At 43.3% G+C, this 15606-nt stretch overlaps 1 protein-coding gene across 4 annotated transcripts; it reads left to right on the forward strand.

Annotated features, from left to right (window-relative positions):
* Window positions 1–5023: 5023 nt before the first annotated feature.
* Window positions 5024–10807, forward strand: LOC307068964 (zinc finger C4H2 domain-containing protein-like; the record flags this gene model as incomplete). 4 transcript variants are annotated; one of them, XM_079727099.1, is made up of 4 exons in its annotated part: window positions 5024–5191; window positions 6789–6961; window positions 7854–8016; window positions 10675–10788. In XM_079727099.1, exons 1-4 carry the CDS (start codon window positions 5036–5038, stop codon window positions 10786–10788), a joined length of 606 nt encoding a protein of 201 aa, XP_079583225.1. In that variant the 5' UTR covers window positions 5024–5035. The 4 variants fall into 4 exon arrangements, with proteins under 4 accessions (XP_079583225.1, XP_079583226.1, XP_079583228.1 ...); XM_079727100.1 differs by having other exon boundaries at window positions 6810–6961; XM_079727102.1 differs by lacking the exon at window positions 7854–8016 and having other exon boundaries at window positions 10675–10807.
* Between the last annotated feature and the right edge of the window lie 4799 nt (window positions 10808–15606).

Raw genomic sequence — 15606 nt, forward strand, 5'->3', positions numbered from 1 at the left:
CCCCGGTCCGGGAAGATCCCACGTGCCGCGGAGCAGCTGGGCCCGTGAGCCATGGCCGTTGAGCCTGCGCGTCCAGAGCCTGTGCTCCACAATGGGAGAGGCCACAACAGCGCGAGGCCCACATACCGCAGAAAAAAAAAAAAAAAAAAAAAAAAAAGACGTACAAGATGGAAAGGAGGAAATAAAACTGTTTTTGTTTGCAGATAACATGATTTGTCTATGTAGGAAATCCTGATAAGTCAAAAACAAAACAAAAAAACAAAAAAACTCCTACATCTAATACGTGAGTCAGCAAGATTGCAGAATGTAAGATCAGCATTAAAAAAACATAGCAATATGCACGTGGAAACTACAATTACAAAACATGAAAACACAAGCACTCAGAAACATGAAATACCTAAGTGTAACAAAGATTTAACAAAAGATGTATAGGACTTTTATGCTGAAAACTACAAAATGATAATAAGACAAGTGAAAGGAGATCTAAATAGAGAGAGACACTATATCCAGGGTTTGGAAGATGGGTCAATATAGTAAAGATGCCAATCCTCCGAAATTGATGTACAAATTTAATAAAATTCCCATCAAAATGCCAGAAAGATTTTTGGTAGATATAGACAAAATTATTCTAAAATTTATATGGCAAGGCAAAAGAACTAGAATGGCAAAAATAATTTTGAGATATAAAAATAAATGGGAGAAATCACTCTTCCTGATTTCAAAACTTATTATATAGCTACAGTGATTAAGATTGTGTGATACTGACAAAGGGACAGACACATAGGTAATTGGAACAAAATTGAGAATCCAGAAGTTGACCCACACAAGGATGGCCAACTGATTTTTGACAGAGGTGCAAAAGTAATCCAACAAAGGAAGGACAGTCTTTATAACAAATGGTACTGAAGCAATTGCATATCCATAAGCAAAAACAAACAAACAAACAAAAAGAATCTCAATCTAAACCTCAAATTTTGTACCAAAGTTAACTCAGAGTGGATTGTAGACACAAATGTAACTATAAAACTTTCTGAAGATAACACAGGAGAAAATTTGCAGACCCTAGAGCTTAGTGAAGACTCTTAGACATGACACCAGAGCATTATCCATAATCTACATATATATATATATATATATATATATATATATATATATATATTGGACTTCATCAAAAAAAAATTTTAAATGTTCTGCTAAGGACCTGGTTAAGAGGATGAAAAGACAAGCTAATAAATGGGAGAAAATATTTGCATACCTCATATCTGACAAAGCACTCATATCTAGGACACATAAAGAATTCACAAAACTCAATCCTGAGAAAACAAACAGTCCAATGGGCCAAAGACATGCACAGACATTTTTTTTGGAAAAGGACATACAGATGGCAAATAAGTACATGAGAAGATGTTCAGTATCACTGGCCACTAGGGAAATGCAAATTAAGATGACTTTGAGGTATCACCATATACCTTTTAAAACAGTTCAAGCAAAATGGCTGGACACATAGAGGAACTAGATCACTCATACATTGTTGGTGGGCATGTGAAATGGCACAGCCGCTCTGGGAAACAGTTTGGCAATTTCTCAAAAAACTAAGCATGCAATTACCATACAAACCATCAATTGCAGTCTTGGTCATTTATCCTAGAGGAATGAAAACTTACGGTCACACTAAAACTCATAGTTGGATATTCATAGCAGCTTTATTCATAATTGCCAAAAACTGGAATCAGCCCAGATGTCCTTCAGAGGACATTGTTTAGAATAGGCAGTGCATGGTGATAATAAAGAGCAGACCAACTTTAGTTGGTTCTATTATTATTTTCTTAATTCTCTCTGCGCACAATGCACCTCTTTATTTTCCACAGCTGGGGTGGACTGCTCTCACTGCCTGGCCCTTGGTAAACCACTGCTGAGAGGTAACAGTGGTACCATCAAACATATGTTAGTGATTATTATTATAGTCTTCATAAGTGGTAATATACCTTGCTACTCATGCTAGTACATGTGCACACATGCATGTGCGCACACACACACACACATTATACACACATCCTACCCATTGTAGGCTCTTTATAACAAAATTTAAACCACTGTGGTAAAGGAGATAACCATAGCAGAAAAGTTGGGCAGTGTGGGGAGGGATAGTTACTATCATTTGTTGACTGCTCACCACGTGCCACATACTCTGCTTGGGGACTTTACATGTCTTAGCTCATTTAGCCCTCAGCAAAGAACCTGTAAGGTAAGTGCTATTATTATTCCTGTGTTACTGATGAGGAGACCAGGGCTGAGAGAAGTGAAAAGAGATAATCAGATTATGTCACTCTCCTGCTGCTTAAAGTTCTACAATGATTTCCCCTTCTCCTGAAGATAAAAGTACTCGCTCCTCATCTCAATATCCAGGCTGTGTTCTGGCAACTTCCCTAGTTTTATCTCAGACATCCCCCACCACACACACACACACACACACACACACACACACACACACACCTCTCTTGCAGTAGGTGTTCCAGCCACACTGACCTTTTTTCACTTCCTCTAATGTGCCACATTCTTTTCTGTTCTAGGGCCATTGCAAATAGTAGTCTCTCTGCCTGGACTGCTCTCCTCTATGTCTACCTGCTACACACCATCTACCTCCAACCCATTCTCCAGGTCTTAGCTTAGATGTCACACTCTTAGTTTCTCAGGGGAGCTTCCTGTGACAGCCCCCTTGACTACAGTGTCCCTCAGACTATGTTAGAACCCTTTGGTGTGTCCTTCCATTGCATTCTGCATTTCATCCATATTACTTATCATTTAGTTTTACATGTGTTCAGGGTCTATTTTCCTCATTAGATGAAGATTCCTGTCCACAGGCTGTCCTGTTCTCTGCTCTATCTCTAGCACCTAGTACAGTGGCTGGCACATGAAAAATGTTCCATAAGTATTTGTTGAATGAATGTATCTTTAAGCCTTCTGTAATTGGTGCATAATCGGTGCTCAATGAATATAATTAAACTCTAAATATAGTTGTTACTCTTCTTGTCCGAGGGCAAATAGCTAGTCAGGGGCAGAACCAGGAATTATACCCATGTCTGAATCTAAAGCCCATGTTCCTTTCAAATTATGGCTCTGCCTGCAGAAATGGGTTCTAGGCCTAGCACTTCCACAAAATGGCTGTATGAATCAGGGTGAGACACTATATCACTCTGAACCTCAGTTTTCCCATCTGTAAAGGATAGGTGAAGGGATAGGTGAAGTTTAGACTGCTCTGTATGCAATCTAGAGGAAGGGAATAGAAGTCTAGATGGGAGGGGGCTCTAAGTAGTGGATTAACTGACCAGTACAAATCACTATCATCCCTCTTCAAGGCAGTCAAACAGGTATACCGAGAACCCTCAGTATGTTTATGCCCCTTAGTCTGGGTAACCCCAGTCAGGCCCTGTGTAGTAGTGGGTGGTGTTAGAGAGCCCTGGGTTCAAATCCCAACATCCCATTTACTGCAACTTACCATCCTGAACTCCCAATTTCCTTCTTTACAGATGGGATAATAACACCAATCCTTTTAACCTTGTCTAAGGTAAAAGCAATATAATATCTTGAAAAGAGATTTTTGAATATTGAAAGAAAAAATTCACCTCTCATCCTACCCACCTAACATAATTCTTTCTGTGGTTCTGTGCCACTGAGGGCCACCTCTTGAGGCAGGAGCCACAGGCAATGCTGAAGAAAGGAGAGAGAAAAAACACAGAAGCAGGCTGTGGTCAGAGGCCAGAGGCCAGGGTGTGGAGCAAGAGTAACCATGGGATGGGCTGGGGCGGAGGAGAAAGCTAGCTACTGAGGCAGAATAAAGGAGCTGCCTAATCTGAGTAATGGATGATGGCTAGACAGAACCTGAGAACCAGATAGTAGAGAGTGAGTGGGAGGGCAACAGTGTGCCCTAGAGGGGCTTCCTTCCAAAGTTTTGTGGCTCTTTCACTTAGGCAGGCTTCAGTGGTCTCAAAAGTCCTTGAAACTGTACTCTTGCCAATTCCTTTTCTTTAGTCACATGCATGTGTATTTTGAAATTGCAATCCTAGTGTATATACCTTTTTCATGGAGTATCTTCAACATTTTCCATGTCACAAGTCTTCATAATGATTCCTTTTAGTGGTTGCCAAATATTCCAATTTTGCCCATAGACCAGAAAGCATATCCCTGTGTATTAACATTTTGCTTCCCTGACTTATTTCCTTAGAATAAATTGCTAGGTGTGGGATTACTGAGCCAGAGGGTATGCAATTGGGATTTAACAACCAGAAATAGGTTTTATGTTTTCTAGGAAAAGAAATGAGCTGCAGATCTTCCTGTCTCCTGCCTCTTCTGGAACTGATGAGGGGACCCTATAGAGCTGTGCGGTCCAATATGAGAGCCATTATCCCCATGTGGCTGTTTAAACTTAATTTTAATCAATTGATTAAAATTAAATAAAATTCAAAATTCAGCTCCTCGGTTGCACTAGCCATATTTTGAATGTTCAGTAGCTTCCTGTGCCTAGTGGCTACTGTACTAGAAAGCATAGATACAGAAAATTTCCATCATTGTAGAAAATTTATTGGATAGTGCTGCTTTAGAGTTTCTCAAGAGGTCATGGTTGGCATCTTGGGTGGGAGTTATTTGTGATGTGGGACTTTCCTGTGCATTGAGAGGCTGTTTAGCATTTCTGGCCCATATCCACTAAATGCCAGTAGTGCTCTCCCTTGAATCAATCTAACAGCTAAAACCTGCCCCATGTTTGCAAATGCTCCATCAAGGATCAAAATCATCCCAGTTCGGGACCCACTGAGCTTTTATCTTAGAAGAAAGAATCTCCTGCCTTTGTGGGGATGGCTTCAGGCTGCCTCTGCCTGAAGAGAGGGAAGCTTAGAAAGATGGCTTAACCAGTTAGCCCTGGCTCACGGCCTAACTCTGTACTCCATTTCTCTAACTCTGTACTCCATTTCCCTTTTCCTGCCTTCTCCTGCTGGTCTGTTTCCTCCTTTGGGGGAATGGCAGGAACAAGACCCTGCAGATGGAAAAGATCAAGACCCGTTTGAAGGCTGAGTTTGAGGCCCTTGAATCAGAGGAGAGGCACCTGAAGGAATACAAGCAGGAGATGGACCTCCTGCTACAGGAGAAGATGGCCCACGTGGAGGAACTCCGACTGATCCACGCTGATATCAATGTGGTATGTGGTATTTGGCTGGCTGCCTGAAGCCTACTTCTGGGCCCTTTGAGGAGGAATAGGCAGTAGTGAGTGCTGTGGACTCTCCTTGAGATGTGGCTGTGGCCAACTTGGGGGAGTAGGCATCAGGCTATGTTGAAATGGAAGAATCCAGGAGTTCTGAGATCCAGCCCTGGTTCTGTCACTGATAGGCTGTATATCACTGGACAAGTTCCTTCTTCTCTCGGGGCATCATTTTCCTTTTCTGTACCATGAGAGGGATTCAGTCACCTCTGAGGTCTCATTCAGCACTGATGTGCTCTCATTCTGGGAGTCTAGGAGTTGAGAGCTAGCCTTGGGGAAAAGCAGAGGAGGCAGAATGCCTTGGGGATCTAACTTACATTTAGGGCTCCGAAGCTTCCAACTAAGCCAAACAAACCATCTCTGCCAGCCTACCCAACTGGGACTCCCTCATTACAGTCTCTCGTTTGGAGACCCTTGGAATGTGGGGAATGAACTGCCTGCTATGGTGATAAGTCCCCCACTTTTTAGAGTTATTAAAGCAGAGTCTGAATGATCACCTGTCTGGGCTGCAGTATTGGTGATTCCTTCACCAAGAGGGAGGTTGGAGGTGCTGACCTGTAAGGCCCTTTCTAACCCTTAGAGCCTATGATAATGAGATTTGTTTTTTTAAATCACGTTTGAAGGAGCTAAGTTTCTATTCTTGGGAAACTCATTTCTGTGGCAATATCTACTTCCTGATATTGCCAAGCCTAGGGCCTTAAAGGAAATATGAATGCAATTTGGACAGTAGTTACCTGGGATTTTCTGTGTCACAAGATCACAGGATATGAGGGTCTCATGAGGAGTTGGCAGTTCTGCTGCCAGCTAACTAAGGATAGAGAAATAAACAAGGTATTAGTCACAGAGGTGCTGAAAATCTGGGCCAGTGGATCTCCAACTTGAACATGCCTCATGAGTCACCTAGAGGGCCTGTTAAAACACAGATTGTTGGACTTCACCCCAGAATTTCTGATTGCTTATATCTGGGGTGGTACCTGAGAATTTACATTCCTAATGAGTTCCCAGTTGATGCTGATGCTGCTGATCTGGTAAATGCATTTTGGGAACCACTGATTTAGGAGAAAAGCCACCGGCCTGGGAGGCGGAAGCCCTGAGTCTTAATGTAGACTTGGCTCCTAGGAAGCATTTCTCTGAGGAAGGTAATTCTTCTCTCTGAGTCTCAATTCTCTGATCTGTAAAATGGTGGTGGGGTGCACTACATGAGCTCTAAGGGCCATTCCAGCTCTAAGATGCTATATTTGAATAATAGCTACCACTAATTGAGCCTTTACTCTGTGTTAGCCCCTGTACTGAGCACTTATATGAATTCAATCGTTGAATCTTCACCAAGATTATACGAGGTAGGTATGATTGTTACCACCATTATACAGATGAAAGAACTGAGGCTTGACAAGAGTCACATAGAATACATAGTGGGTTGAGGACTTGATCACAGATTGGTTTGGCTCTGGAGCCTGTGCTATTATCCACTCAGCTGTACAGCCTCGCTGAGAATCTTGGAGTCTTTTCTCTGTGCTTGCCTCACTCTGTGTTCCAGATGGAAAACACCATCAAACAGTCTGAGAATGACCTAAACAAGCTGCTAGAGTCGACCCGGCGGCTACATGATGAGTATAAGCCACTGAAGGAACATGTGGATGCCCTGCGCATGACTCTGGGCCTGCAGAGGCTCCCTGACCTATGTGAAGAGGAGGAGAAGCTCTCCTTGGAGTAAGCTGCCTGCCTCCTGTCCCTGCAACATACACCACACACACACACACACACACACACACACACACACACACGTGTATATATACACTCACGTATATATACACACATAAAGCCTGGTCTGAAAGTCAGGGTACCCAGTCCTAGACCCAGGCCTGTCAGCGACCGACTCCTTGCATGACCTTGGGTAAGTCTCTGTGTTGGGCTGTTAGATGATTAGACTAGAATTACTAGATGGCTTTTAAAGTTCCTTGTGCAATTTTGACAATACAAGACTATGTCTATGACTCTTTGTGTGTGTATGCGTCTGTGACTCTTAAGAGGTCACCTCCCAAGTCAAGGTCTAGAAGGGGTGTCCAGAAACCTTGAAAACACAGAAGGGCGAGCTTTCATGGCCTCCAGGGGCTAGCCTGGAACTTTATCTTAAGACCTAGAGTTAAGAACTAAGCTTACTTTACAGAGATACAGAGCTCAGTTCAGTAGAAGGAATACAAGGGAACATACTTCCTTAAGGTAGAGCAGGCTGCCTGTGGAAGTGGTGAGCTTCTTATTCCTAGAGGTATGCCAGCAGAGGCCTGAGGACACTTAATAGGAATACTGCAAAGGAACGTGGGATGGAGGGTAGAAAAATGCCCTTTGAGGACTTGGCTAGCCTTGGGATTTTTTAAAATTTTTCTGGGCCTGTCAGAGCCAAGGAGCAGGAGGAGTACCCTTCCCAACACACAGGGGACCTGGTACCCAGGGAGAAGAGCCTTGTGCTGGAGAGGGTGCAGGAACTTCCTACAGTGAGCCACACACAGCCCAACTCCCTTCGTTCTGTAGCATGGAGTCCTTAAGAGGGGCAAGGTTCTCCTTGCTTTCAGAATGATCCAGCTAATGTCTCTCATCTCCAAAGTTACTTTGAGAAGCAGAAAGCAGAGTGGCAGACGGAGCCGCAGGAGCCCCCGATCCCTGAATCCTTGGCCGCCGCAGCCGCTGCCGCCCAACAACTCCAAGTGGCTAGGAAGCAGGACACTCGGCAGACAGCCACCTTCAGGCAGCAGCCCCCACCTATGAAGGTGAGTGAGCTGGGTATGGACGGTGGAAGAAGCAAGGTAGCCTCAAGCAGCCCCATGGAAGGTTGGGTCTGGGGCTTTGGCCTTACTTATTTGGGGTCTCCCTAAAACAGCCTTCGCTTGGGACACAGAGGAAGGGGTGGTGTGTATGTGTGCTGTAGTAGAGCCACTGGTCTTGTTGCCTCATATTCTCAGAGAGGTTAGAATGCAGGGAGATTGGCAGGCTCTGCTAAAGTATAATTTTCAGAACGTTAGAAACGTGACTCAGACAAATATATAGTGAACGTGTGTCATTAACGAGGGAGCCAGCAGCATTACAAAGCTGGTTCCAGAAGCATTAGAGGAACAGATAATTATATAGTCAAGAAAGGAAAGGAATGCCAAAATAAGTTTGCAATGTTAAATCCAGAACTGGTTAATGTCCTACAGAAAAATAAAACTGTAATCTTTGTGATTACCTTTTCTTTGTAACAAAAATAATTTGCATCTCTACTGGGCAAAAACCATTTGTGCCTTATCAACATTAAGTCACAGCATCTGGGCCCTGATCAATAGTAAATAGTCAAATAGTATACTATTTAATGGAAAAGTATTTATAGTCAGTGGAACAGAATAGAGAGCCCAGAAATAAACCCACTCACCTACGTTCAATTAATCTTCGACAAAGGAGGCAAGAATATACAATGGAGACAAGACAGTCTCTTCAGCAAGTGGTATTGGGAAAGCTGGACAGATGCATGTAAATCAATGAAGTTAGAACACTCCCTCACACCATACTCAAAAGTAAGCTCAAAACAGCTTCAAGACTTAAATGTAAGACATGATACCATACAACTCCTAGAAGAGAACACAGGCAAAACATTCTCTGACATAAATTGTACCAGTGTTTTCTTAGGTCAGTCTCCCAAGGCAATAGAAATAAAAGCAAAAGTAAACAAATGGGACCTATTCAAACTTATAAGCTTTTGCCCAGCAAAGGAAACCATAAACAAAAATGAAAAGCCAACCTACGGAATGGGAGGAAATATTTGCAAATGATGCGACCAACAAGGACTTAATTCCCAAAATATAAACACAGCTCATACAACTCAATAACACAAAAACAAACAATCCCATCAAAGAATGGGCAGAGGACCTCAATAGACATTTCTCCAAAGAAGACATACAGATGGCCAATAGGCACATGAACAGATGCTCAGCATCACTAATTGTTGGAGAAATGCAAATCAAAACTACAATGAGGTATCACCTCACACCGGTCAGAATGGCCATCATTAAAAATTCTACAAATAACAAATGCTGGAGAGGGTGTGGAGAAAAGGGAACCCTCCTACACCGTTGGTAGGAATGTAAATCGGTGCAGCCACTATGGAGAACAGTATGGAAGTTCCTTAAAAGACTAAAATTTGAGTTACCATATGATCCTGCAATCCCACTCCTAGGCATATATCCAGGGAAAACTCTAATTCAAAAAGATACGTGCACCCCAATGTTCATAGCAGTACTATTTACAATAGCCAAGACATGGAAGCAACCTAAATGTCCATCGACCGATGAACGGAAAAGATGATGTGGTACATATATACAATGGAATACTACTCAGCCATAAAAAAAGAATGAAATAATGCCATTTGCAGCAACATGGATGGACCTAGAGATTATCATACTAAGTGAAGTAAGTCAGACCGAGAAAGACAAATACCATATGATATCATTTATATGTGAAATATAAAATATGATGCAAATGAACTTATTTACAAGACAGAACCAGACTCACAGACATAGAAAACAAACTTATGGTTACCAAAGGGGAAAGGGGGTGGGACAGGGGTAAATTAGGCTTTTGGGATTAGCAGATACAGACTACTGTGTATAAAATAGATAAACAACAGTGTCCTACTGTATAGCACAGGGAACTATATTCAATATCCTGTAATAAACCATAACAGAAAAGAATATCTATCTATCTATCTATCTATCTATCTATCTATCTATCTATCTATCATCTATATCATTTTGCTGTATACCAGAAGCTAACGCAACATTTTAAATCAACTATACTTCAATTTTTTTAAATAAGTAGTAAATAGTCAAACAAAGAGACGGTCTCCTAGAGCAAGGGTCAGCAAACCAGAACCCATAGGCCAAGTGTGACCTGCTCCCCATTTTTGTAAATAAAGTTTTATTGGCCCACACACATTTCTGCTTGTTTATGTATTGTCTATAGCTTCTTTTATGTAAGGCAGTTAGAGCTGAGTAGTTGCAACTAAAATCATATGACCTGAAAAGAAAGTCCAAAATATTTACTATCTTGGCCTTTACAGAAAAAGTTTATTGATACCTGTCCTAGAGAATTAAATAATCCTTGAGTGAGCCTGTTAGACCATGCTCCAGTATAATGCTTAATGAATATGCAATTCACATTTTGCCTTATTGCCAAATTTTGGATATTTTTCCTCAGTACCCCTCTTTGACTTTCACTCCCTTATATCCTTTGCATCCCTTATATCCAGCACAGATCTCGCTACTTGGGACTCACTACTTAGGTCTTGCTCCTTCCTGTTGGGAAATCGCAATTGCTTGTGGGGGCCCCTGGGAAAGATGAGCCATGACCTAGAAGAATCTGACCACTAACTTGCTTTGTCTTGTGCCCCCCACCAGGCCTGCTTGTCATGTCACCAACAAATTCACCGGAATGCACCTATATGCCCTCTGTGCAAAGCCAAGAGTCGGTCCAGGAACCCCAAAAAGCCAAAACGGAAGCAGGATGAATGAAAAGAGGGAGAACACTTAGAGCTCTGCTGCTCATAACCCCTCCCCTTGGCCAGAGTGATTGATGTCTCCATGTGAAACAACCCTTCCCCACCTCTACAAAGTCTCCTATTTAATGTGATGGAAGCACAACCCCTCTCTCACTTTTCTCTTATTTCTTTTTGCTCTTGGAGTTTCTGGTTTAGGAAGAGATGTGGTTCAGGTGCTAATGACAGTTGTGTCTGAAGATCCCTTCTCTCTCACCCACATTTCAACCCCTGCCCTTGTTTGGAGCTAAGGGAAAGGTGGAAGTCCCAGATGTGATTCTCTGTCTCTTGTGCCTGAGGCCTGGGGCCTAAGGCCTGAGGGCCTGGAGAGGCCCATATCTTGTTTCAGGTGAAGGCTCCAGTGTGCCCCCTCCCTGTACTTTTGCCTTAGGCTCTGAAGAGACAACAGTCTTCTTGCTGGATGTTTCAATAGGCTTGGTGCATTTATCTCCCCCACCCACAACCTCATCTCATCCTCAAGGCCCGGAGGTAGCTTGGACAAGCTCTCCTTTTCATATTCATTTGGGAGGCCTGGCTGTTATTATTGAGCTCACCACCCCACCACCTGGCAGTTTCCCAGATACACTAAAGTTCTCAGGTACCAGGCTATGTGTCTGGCGATCCTAAAATCTGTGGGCTTTTCTCCCATAATAAACCCTAGCTTTTGAAAATCAGTAGCAGATGTTCCCCACAGTGAAATCAGGGAGCCAGACCCACTCCACAAGTCCCGCCTAACTCGTTGCCTAGGTCATTGGTCTGAGGGCTCTGCTATCGGGGCTGCCTTAGGCTGGAGAGGCCCCAGGCTGACATTTGTGTTGCCTTTTATCCAAAACCATTACTCTGGTACTTACTCAAATGGTATATCTTAGAGGTCAGAGTAGTGGGTTGAGATTCAAGTGAATGCCAATCACTTTACACATGCAGGTAGGTGGGACTTCTACTCCAGTCTCTCTTCTCTAAGGCAGCCTCAGCTCAGGTCAGCTTTTGGCCACCCCTTTTCCTGTGGATTGTGCAGGTGGATTTCCCTCTCAAAATAAAAGGCACCAGGCTCCCCAAGCCCTACAGCTCTTCCCTCCTCCAAAGCCACATCTCTAGTCAAGTCACTCTCAAACTTAAGGGACAGGGATGGGGGCTGGCTGACTGAAAAAGTGTTAGCTCCTGGCTGGGGAGGGGGGATATTTTTCCTTCCTTTCTTAGCTGTAGTTTTAAGTTGCCATAGTTGTCTGTGTGTTCATAATATATAAAAGGTTCCTCTGCTCTTTGAAAGTAAGAGCGTTCTGTCTGTACAAATCCTTTTAAATAAACATTTGTTCATTGGAGTAAATGCTGACTCAGTGCCTACAAGTACCAGGTAACAGAAAAGATGTAATGCCCTTTCCCCTCTGGGTAGCTCTTCTTACTCTTATTCACTCCACCCTATAAGTGAGAAAACCAGGCACGCCGTCACATAATAATTTACCCTATTTTTATAATAATTTCCATGTATGCAGTGACTACTCTGTGTCAAGTCTCTATGTAAGATGCTTTATATAGATGATTGTATTTGATTTTCAAAACAACCTTTCAAGCTAAGTATTCTTATTGCCCTTTTCCAAAAATGTAAACTGAAGCTCAGAGAAGTTAAATAACTTGTACAGAGTTAAACAGACAGCTAGTAAGAGAAGATTCAGGATTTGAACACAGATTTGTCTGGTACCAGAGTCCATTTTTTTCCCTACGTTTTCTCAATGATCACTTTTTTAAGCTTTTCTCCCTTTTGGGATGGCTTGAACACAGGAGTAGGTGAAATAACTCTGAACTAGAAATCAGAGACTAGGAATTCAGTGACTGATGCAGGAATGTAAAGGCCTGTTCTCCTATGAGGATACAATAGGGAAAAACTCCGAAGGGTCATCCCAGCTTCAGAGCTCCCCATGGGTGGACTGTGGTTTCCATTAAGACTGAGTTGCAGTTCAATAGCTCCCTCTGTCCAATCCTGACTCCTTCTCTTCCCTTTTCTTCTACAAGTGTTGATCCCAAGGGCTCCCTAATTGATATCCTGTGCATTAAACTGTCCCAATGCTTTCCAGAAACCCAACTTCTCTGTGCTTCAGTGTCCTCATCTGGGAAAATGGGGAAAATAACAGTACCTACTTCTGGCACTGTTGTGAGCAATGCCAGGCATATAGTAAGTACTTCTACCCCTTGTGCCTCTGGCACCGGGTTGATTGGATGAGCGGTCAAAAGAAACACTATTTGTCTTAGCTGACATTACTCTACCACCCCAGATGTTGTTCAGCTACAAGCCTGCTTTTAAGGTGGCCTAGACGCAGTCTGGACAAAGGGAGGACACTCAGCTGTGTAACTTGGAGTACACCTTAACCTGTATAGCTCTCAGCAGGTCCCTGTAAAGTATAGGAGAAGTGGTCATTGCTCTGCATCTTTGGCACACTGGAGGTCAGATCTGTCAATTCAGTTGCAGCACAACTAGCCAGGTCAGCTGTTTCCCAGGGAACACCTCTGAATGGGAAGGGAACAATCAAATGTTGAGCACCTATACCTGCCAGCCACTGGGTGGGGTGCTACTATCTCATTTAATTTTTCTGGTTCAGCTATCTGTTGTGAAACAAACCACTCAAAAACTTAGTGGCTTAAAACAGTCACGGTTTATTTACTCGTGATTCTGCAATTTGAGCAGGACTTGCTGGGAATGGCTTATTTCTGTTCCATGTGGTGTTGCCTCAGACAGCTTGGCTGGGGCTGAAGGACCCAAGATGTGTGCTCTCACTTGTCTGATACCTCAGCTGTGGTGGCTGAAACAGCTGTGGGCTGGCTGGGCCTCCCACCTCCCTTTGTAGTATTTTACTCTCCAGGGCCTTTCTTTCTCCATTGGGCCTCTCTCTCCAAGTAGAGTAGTGAGACATTTTTTTTTTTTTTTTATGTGGCAGCAGTCTTCCCAGAGGGTGAAAACAAAAGCTGCAAGGCCTTTTGTGGCATAAGACCAGAAGTCATACAGCAAAACTGCTGCTGTACTCTATTGGTCAAAGCAAGTCACAGAGCCAGCCCAGATTTAAGGAGTGGGGAAAAGAGACTCCGCCTCTTGATGGGAGGAGCTGCATGTATGCCAGAGATGGGGGCAATTCTTGGTCGTATTTGCAGACAACCTACCACATCATCCAAAAACAACCTTACAAGGAAGGCATTATGCGTGTCTATTTTTACAGATGATAAAACTGAGGCTCAAAAAGGGTAAAATGGTTGCCCAACAAACAACTAGGAAGGGGCAAAGCCAGGAGGCAAAGCTAGGTCTGTCTGCCTTTAAAGCCTGTGTTTCTTCTGCCTAAGAGCAGTTCTTCAGATAAGTCTGAGACCTGGTTAGAGGAGACTAAAGAAAGGAAGAGAAGGAACAAAACAGAGTAAAAGACGAAGACGAGGCAGGTGAAAGAGAGAGAGATGAAGGAGGAGGAGGAGTGTAAGGGAAGTTATTTGTTATATTGGTAAGATGCTGTAAAAAGCACCTTCTTCAACATTCTCATTTAATGCTCACATTAAGTAGCCCTGTACTGTTAGTAGAGCATGTAGTATTACATTTTATAAATGAGACCCAGAGAGGGGAACTGACTTGCCCAAGGTCATTTAGCAGGTTAAGAGCAAAGCCACAACTAGAACCCAGGCCTTCCAATCTGGGAATAACCCGATTTGGGGCTCTCTTTACACGTTTGACACAGTGGGGGTGATTGTATACATGCTTTGTGACAGATGGGTCGCTTTTACACTGAGGATAGGTGCTCACTCCACAGGGGAAGGCCAGGCAATTTTAGCAATTCTGCTCTTAAAGTCCAGTTCCCTGTTACTATTATGCCCCCAGCTTTCCCATAGCGATTATCAGCATCTTTGCAATGATCAACATCTCCCAAGGTGAACTCTGGGAAGGCTGTTAACTCAGGGCCAGGTGCCCTTATGTTAGGTACTTAACCCCTCTGGGGCTCCAATATCTCATATGTGAGGTAGGAATAGTAGTAGTCCTCTCCTCATGGCATTGTTGTGAAGATTAAATGAGCTAATAATATATGTAAAGTGCCTAGAACAGCACTTGAGAAGCATTCAGTAAATGATAGCTATGAGGAAGAAAATGATAATGATTATGACTGGCTTCATGAGGGGCCAAAGATGATGATGAGGAGGACGAGGAGGAGGGGGAGGAGGAGGAGGAAGAAGAAGAGAAAGGGAAGGGAAGGGGAGGAGAAGGGTGGGGGAGAAAAGGGAAGAGGAGGCAGGGTACAGTAGGGAAGGGGTTGCCCCCATGTAAGGCCTCCCTCAGAGGGATAGTTGATAGCTAAGATTCATGGTTCCTTTCCTGGAGCTTGATGAGATTCCAAGGCACTGCTGCCACTTGGCACTGAGTCTGTTTCATAGTTATAAAAAGAAAGACACTGGCCCCTCATGGGAACTAGGCAGAAGCCCCTCTTTTCACCACATTCTTTTCTGCTATGGCGGAGGAAAGACCATCCCTATAAAAGAATCCCCCATAAGCGGTCTAGGCTCATATGCACTTCAGTGGTTTCTGTACTGTGCAGTACAGGGAAATGACACTGACCCAGGAATGAGCCGTTCCTGGGTTCAAATCCCCAATTCTTTACTTATTAGCAGTGCATTCTTGAGGAAGTTATCAAACATTTCCAACCTCCAGTTTCCTCATATGTAAACTGGAGATAATACCTACTCTCTGGGGTTGCAGTGAAAGATTTAAAAACAAAGAAGGCGAGGGTCACCATTCACTGGATGTCCATAATTTAGTGGGTGCTGTGGGAGGAAA

Source organism: Hyperoodon ampullatus (assembly GCF_949752795.1).
Source record: "Hyperoodon ampullatus genome assembly, chromosome: X".
Classification (NCBI taxonomy): Eukaryota; Metazoa; Chordata; class Mammalia; order Artiodactyla; family Ziphiidae; genus Hyperoodon; species Hyperoodon ampullatus.